At 45.3% G+C, this 7,502-nt stretch overlaps 1 protein-coding gene across 30 annotated transcripts in view; it reads left to right on the forward strand.

Annotated features, from left to right (window-relative positions):
* The window catches only part of ANK2 (ankyrin 2), a 333,322-nt gene that overhangs the window by 239,619 nt on the left and 86,201 nt on the right, over window positions 1-7,502 (forward strand). For 29 of the 30 annotated variants that reach the window (XM_027765842.1, XM_027765857.1, XM_027765858.1 and 26 more), the window contains one exon: window positions 2,143-2,215. In XM_027765842.1, coding sequence (XP_027621643.1) covers window positions 2,143-2,215 — 73 coding nt within the window. Of the gene's footprint in view, window positions 1-2,142; window positions 2,216-2,919; window positions 2,974-7,502 lie in introns of all 30 variants that reach the window. The other variant, XM_027765833.1, reaches the window with a different exon arrangement.

Genomic DNA, 7,502 nt, shown 5'->3' on the forward strand with positions numbered 1-7,502 from the left:
ACAAGCCTCTCACATTTATCCAGCAAAGCTTCAGCACCAGCCTTTGGTGGCTTCCATGGTTGATTTTCTCTTATTTTAGAGGATTATTTTTTAAAGTTTTTATAACCATGCTAATTGATACACTTAATGTATTTACAGTGCAGAAACTGGAGATAGGAATTAGAGACTCGGTCCTGGAAGGTCATGAAGTTGGGCTTTTATACTTTTGCACATCTGTCTTATTTATTTAACAAAAAAGAATTGTACGTAGTTAAGGTATACCCCTGTGTCTGTGTGTTCACTGTGTGCTGGCTACAGCACTTCTTGCCGCACGTGCCTGCCTGTGTGTGGCAGGAACATTTGGAGTCTCTCCCGGCAACCTCAGGGCAACGTGCCCCTGTCAGCTACCCCATGCTGCACAGCAACCTCTTGAGCATCGTGACTGTGTGGGAGTGACGTTTTGTGCCAACACCACCCCGTCCGCCTCGCTCACCCCCAGTCCTGGTAACTGCCGTTCTTCTCTGCTAATGTGAGTTTGGGCTTTCAGACTCCCTGTGTCGTGAGATCCCGTGGGGTTGTCTTCTGTGCATGGCTCATTTCTGTCTCTTCACAAATCACTGGCATATAGGCCAGCAGGTGCCATGGTGGTTAAGGTGCTGGATCCCAGGTGGCTGGCTGTGTGGTTCATGTCCTGGACCCGGGCCCTGGGAACATGAGCATGCATCCTCAGAATCCCTAGAGGAGTGGAGGGGAAGGGCTTGTGGAATGGCCATCCCTTTGGGAGGTAATTTCTCTCTTTCCTTCTCTCTCTGTGTTATTTTTTTTTTTATTTGCAAGCGCACATGCCCTATAGCTAAATAAATAAATAATAATAAAAAACCCCAAATCACTAGTTTCTCGGAGTCTTCCTGAGTCTTGGAGGTCTGAAGCAGTGCCCAGCTTACGAGGCACTCAGCGTGCTTCCTACATGTACCTGTGACAAATGTTCAGAAACCTTTTATTTTTTTTAAATTACTTATTTAATTTTATTTATTACTATTATTTTTATATTTGTTATAGAGCATGTGCCCTCACCAGAGAGAGAAGGAGGGAAGTGAGAGAGCAAGCCCAGAAATGCTTTATTTTCAAGATGAGTTTAATGTTGCATTCCAGGATAAACGTGTTGGACCAGCCAGTCTGTGTGAAGTACTAACACATGCCAAACACCGTTTTCAGAGCTCTTACGCATATTATTTCACTTAAGCTTCATAATACTTTCATGAATTACTGTCGTTTTTGTTTGTTTGTTTCATTTATGTGTTTGTTCTGTGAGAGAGAGGTGGCAGGGGTGTCCCCAGTAGGGCCTCTGCCTGGCCCGCCCTCAGTTTCTGCTGGCCTAGGTCATGGCTAGGCGCACCCTGTGACAGGGAGCTCCCAGGACAGGAGCCCGCCCCGGTGCGGTGCATGGCATCCACTGCGTCACGTGAGGGCGCCCCTTTGTGGAGGAGGCGGTCAAGGCACAGAGACATCGGGGCTGCTGAGGGCTCACGGTGTTCGTGTTCTAACCCAGGCTCCCGGGCTCCAGACCCTGGTCTCTGAAACTTCCACTGAACGCAGGGAATGGAAGGTGGTGGGTGTGGCTGCTCTGGGAACTCTCCTGGAGGCAGAGAGGAAGCCACATCGCAGCACAGCGGGGCTGTGTGTGCAACTGGCTTCCTGCTGGGCTCTCGCCCTAGAGGCCCTGCTGTGCTCTGCCCAGATGGCTTACGCCGTCCTCGTTACAACTGCTTTTACCATGGCTTTGCTTTTAATAAATTGCATGTGTTCATTGCTTCTTTCTAAAGCTTTTCTGAAAACATCACTTAGTTCACTCTAGGGGAGCCATGAGAACATTAATATGCTTTCTCAATATGACTGATTATTAATGCCATTGACAAAATATTTACTTTCCCAATAGGAAATGAACTTTCTCTTGTACAATGTCACTGGAGTAAATGGTTATTTATCTTTAGAAAGAATACATGAGTTTTTGTGAAAGAGAACACAATTTCAAATACGCCTGTGGAGAAGGTGGTCGCCGGGGCTCATGGCTCGCTGCTCCTGTGGGTGTGGTCTTCTCTGTGGTCTTTTCATCATGTTTGGTTTCCTTTTTAACTTGGGCTTTAATGACTTCTGTCTTTTTAGACCATCACAGAAAAACACAAGCTAAATGTTCCTGAGACGATGACTGAGGTTCTTGATGTTTCTGATGAAGAGGGTAAGTCTGCCCAGTCTCCTAGGCCATCTGTGACGTCCTTGCACAAGGCCACGTGTCTTTTCTCGTGGACCAAGCCACTGCTGCGGATGACACCTAAAGTCACTTCCCCACCTCCATTTCAGTGCCTTTATTTCTGTCACGGGCCCAGGCCCCCAGGGCTTCTGGCTCCCTGTCTACCGCAGCCAGAGGAGTCCAAGGCTCTGTTCTTGATGGTGCATTCCCTACAGTATTGCACATGACCAGTGAGCATGGGACATAAAACACGCAGACAGTTTCACTGGTGCAGCTGTTGGTCAGATGTAGGCGATACAGGAACCCCCCTCTGTGCTCACATGGATGGACACGTGTGAGAGATGGCTGCCACTGAGGTGGTGCTCCACACAGAACCAGTGAAGGTATTTCTTTAGACCCCTTGAGAGTCACCCATAGGTAAGGCTCTGCACAGACACGTCCTTAGGTGGGATCCGATTGTAAAATCTCAGTTGATAATAGGGTGTATGTTTCCTCAGTGTTTCCGAGACTTTGTGACAAGGCTGATCAGGGTGCTGTTAGGAGTAAGTTACTAGGTATCGTCAAAGCCAGCAGTTGCTGTGTTTATTATAATTCTGTGTTTAGTTCTAATGGCCAGCTAGTTTTTTCACGTGTACACGCACACTGTAACTGTTTCGTGGGCTCATCTCTGTCTTCACTTGTGTGTTGAACAGCATTTAAACAGTTCGATGACCACTTTATTGATGGGGAGGCCCTTAGTGACTCAGGTATTGTTAGAGGAATTTGTTGGAGTGAAAGCTTTGCTTTTAATTTTTCCTAACTGGATAGAAGCAACTTGCTTAATATTTAAATCTGTGCACCTAATACTAATGTGTTTCTTTGGAAAGAGCATGTGCCATGTGGGTGGAATTGTGTCTGTGTGCATTTGAGTGTGTGAATTCTATTAACTTGGAGCTTAAGCTGTTGCTCGTGGCATTAGCCATTATTGAGACGATGAACATAAGTATGTGTCTGAGAAACTACAGAGACTTTTTACAAAACTAGTATCTTTTCTTAGACGAACGTTTGTGAAAAAGTAACTCTTAGCTAAGTTGGCACTGACCTAGCAGGAGCCTGTGCACAATACTTGGAATGAGCACAGTCCTTACCCTGGGGAAGGTGATTTTAGGTGTGGTGAAAATGTATCAAACCAATAACTACAATGTGATTTTCACAAAGTTAGCCAAGAATAGAGATAAAGTGACTTTAAAAATTATTTAAAGTGGGGCTAGTTGGTGACATGGTTGTTAAGATGCTGGATTCCCACATGGGTGAGTGTGGTTCCAGTCTCAGACCTAGCAGTTTGAAACTCACGCAAGGCATGTATGCACGTATGCCCAAAATCCCTGGAAGAGAACAGAGAAGGAATTGTGGTGTGGTCAACCCCCTGGGGAGTGATTTCTCACTTTACTATTCTCTGTCTCTGTCTCTGTCTGTGTCTTATTTTTCTCCTTGGGAGAGGTTTCTGCTATAGGGTGCATGCACTTGCCAGACAGAGAGACAGAGAGACAGAAAGTGAGAAATCACCCCCCAGGGGGGATGGCCATGCCACAATCCCTTCTCCTCCATTCTCCTCTCAGGATCTTCTTGGGCATGCATGCACATCAGCCTGGTGTGAGTTTTAAGCCACCGGGTCCAGGACGCGAACTGTGGTCTACTACGTGGGAGTCCAGCAACATAGCTATTATGCTAACTGCTGGTCCCCTCTGTCTGTGTCTTTTCAGTGAGTGCACACAGCCTATGGGGGAAAAATATCTAAGATGAATTTGGCATATAGGAAAAAAAATAACATTAAACATTCTGCCTAGCAAGAGGATTCCAAAGCACACATGGTTCCAGTTTGAGCAACCCTATGACATAAAAATCTAATTTTATAAATCAGATAGATTAGTGATTATTTAATTTTAAAATACCTCATTATTTGCAAAATGATACTTATTTCATTTGCTAATTAATTTATAACATTTATTACTGGGTTTATAGAAATTCCATTTATATGAAGCAGCCTCTTTGATCTGCCCATTGCATAAAACAAGATCTAGTTATAACATCCTGTAATTTTTAAAAAGAATTATTTTATTTTAATTGTTATTATTATTATTTTTTCATTTGACCAGAGAGAGATATGGAAAAAGAGAGAAAGGGAAAGTGAGAAGGCAAGTCACTAGGTCAAGGACTCACAGCACGGTTGACTGTGCGAGTCTAACAACACCCTAACCACCATGCCACTTGCCGGCCCCAACATCCTTTAATTTTTTAAATTAAAATTATTATATGCTAAAAGTTATTAGTGATAAGAGGGGAATTGGCTAATGATCAAGAATGTGGTAAGAAAGGTTTTCTGTTGTGGTAAGAAAGGTTTTCTGTTTTTAGAAATAGCCAAAAACTTAACATTTTTCCCCAGAAGGAAATTTATGTTGAATAATTTAGCTGTACAGGCTATATCTGAGTAATGGGAAGGACCTTTTCATGTGAGGAATTGAAAGAAAGGCAGGTGACTGGCTGACACTGGACCTCTCTGATGGTCCATGTGGGCAAGTCGTTTTCCTGGAGACTGCCAACATCCATGTGGGCGCAGTGCAGCCATGTATGTTTGGAAGGCATTAGCCAACACCTGCCCTTACCACAACCTCTAATATTTTAATAGTAGCAATAACGGATCAATACTAATTAGCGGTCAGCATTATCCACTCATGAATCCAGCCAGCAGACAAGGAATGTGGTGTTACTGTCTGAGCGCCTCTGTACAAGGACCAGGGTGGACTCGGAGGAGAGTGCAGTCTGTCTGTGAGAAGTCAGGACTGGGAGCGATTGTACAGACTACGAGGGGTAAGGGAGGCACACTGCCATCAGTGTTCCTGTCTGCTCAGGGAAATCAGGAAACAGATACTTGGCACGGTTACATGGACTGGCTGAGAGAAGTTAACAAGAGAGTGGCACAGGTTCTAGGGGAGAGAAGAAAGAGGGTGGGAAGGTCTGAGGATAACCAGCTGTAAGAGACAGACATGGGAAATAACACAGTCACCCCGTTTGACTGATGCATGAAAACACACACAGCTCAGCTGAGGGTGTTTGAACTCCTAGCTGTCAAGTCTGGGTATGGCAATACCTTAAAGATCAATTAATGACTAAACAATTAAACCTGTTTTTGCAAAGATTAAACTAGCCATGATCTATAAAGGTATGTCTGGGACAGAACCTGGCAGGAGGCAGCTCTCCAGGGCAGAGACACTTAATAAACATCTACAGTGCTTGGTGTGTTGTCTCACTTGGTCCCCACAATTCCCCTGACATAGGCCAGCCTCAGCAGTACACACATCTCAAGAGCAAAGGAATATGTTAAGGTAAAGTGTAATTCCTCCCATATTTTTTTTTCAGGTGAGGAAAGACTTACCTGAGGTTGAGAAAGATAGGCCTAGAGACATAAAGTAGTTGTTCCGTGGCACGTGGCTCCTAAGTGGTGGTTGTGGAATCTAAACCCCTTATATGAAAGCGGTGGTAATAGTTCAGTCTTTATGTAACATCCAGATGGAGGGACATGGCAGAGCTGTGATAGGCAGTTAGGTGTAAATGAGTGGGCAGCCCTAAGAGAAGAGCAGAAGGACACCTGCCACTCAGTCACAACTTGTCAGGAGTTACAACCATACCTTCCTTGAAAATGCCTTTTTCCCACCCAGCTCCTGGTACCGGGAAGGCCAGGGCCGATCCCATTTTTCTTTAGAACCTGAGGAAGATACATAGGACTTGTAAAGTTCCTTCTTATCATTCCTCATAAATACAAAGAGACCCAACCAGACATTCTGGTCAACATCCGGATTCCCAATGGGGCAATAAATGAATCCGGCAGTTCATCCTAATAAGGGCGCTCCTGCCATCACGGCTCACACTGGGCACGCGCAGTTAGGGCAGCACAGTCCTCAGACTCTTCACCTGTGAGAGCTGCAAGCCAGGAAGAAGCCCAGGAATTCAGATAGTGTGACAGACCTCCCACTGCTGAGTATCCATCCTCCCCTCATTATCAAAGTAGCACCTAGCCAGTTCCCAGCACAGTGCTACCTAGCAACCTGCCCAGAGGTCTTTTGGATGTACTTTTCTAAAATCTTCCTTTCCTAGTAAATTCTCTTTTCTACGTCTTTTGTCATGGTTGTGTCTTTATTTTGCGCCTTGGGACAGGTGTCTAATTTTAGAGATCTGGACCCAAAGAACTAAGGATTTTACACAACATAGCTCAGCACTCTCCATCCCATGACAAGGTGATGTGAGGAGAAGGCAGGAACAGGAGTTCAGTCTGAGAATCGTGTCCAAACATAACCAAAGCCACAAGTGTAGTCCAGTGTGTCTTGTGGGACCAGGAGCTGACCCCTGCCACTCAGCTCTGGGGCTGTGAGGTCTAGGGTAGAGCTGAGTAGTTAGACATCACCTAACCAGAATGCCTGTTGAGATGCGACTTGTGTGTCCCCCTCCTTGTCAGCATCCCAAGGGGCTGCCAGGTTGGGGGACCCTGTGACCATCCACATCCCCCAACATGCTCCTGTGTTCTTAGCTCTGGGTCCTGTCAAGGCTGGCTGTGGTCGACAGCACCCACTCATCACTGAGAAATCTCCTGGTTTCCAGGGGTCAAAGCATCAGTGTTATTCCAAGAATGTGTGACATGCTGATGCCTTGCAGTTTGTTGGAAAGAGTTTTCACAAAATTCTTTGGACAGATTGAGACTAAAACAACAACAAAACATTAGATCATGGACCTGAGAGCCCTCATTCTATTAGGTCATGAACCTGAGAGCCATCATTCTATTAGGTCATGGACCTGAGAGCCATCATTCTGTTAGATCATGGACCTGGGAGCCATCATTCTGTTAGATCATGGACCTGGGAGCCATCGTTCTGTTAGATCACGGACCTGAGGGCCATCATTCTATTAGATCATGGACCTGAGGGCCATCATTCTATTAGATCCTGGACCTGAGAGCCATCATTCTATTAGATTATGAACCTGAGAGCCATCATTCTATTAGGTCATGGACCTGAGAGCCATCATTCTGTTAGGTCATGGCCCTGGGAGCCATCATTCTGTTAGATCATGGACCTGGGAGCCATCATTCTATTAGATCATGGTCCTGGGAGCCATCATTCTATTAGATCATGGACCTGAGGGCCATCATTCTATTAGATCCTGGACCTGAGAGCCATCATTCTATTAGATTATGAACCTGAGAGCCATCATTCTATTAGATTATGAACCTGAGAGCCATCATTCT

This window comes from Tupaia chinensis, unplaced genomic scaffold (genome assembly GCF_000334495.1).
Source record: "Tupaia chinensis unplaced genomic scaffold, TupChi_1.0 Scaffold139767_1, whole genome shotgun sequence".
NCBI classification, from domain to species: Eukaryota; Metazoa; Chordata; class Mammalia; order Scandentia; family Tupaiidae; genus Tupaia; species Tupaia belangeri.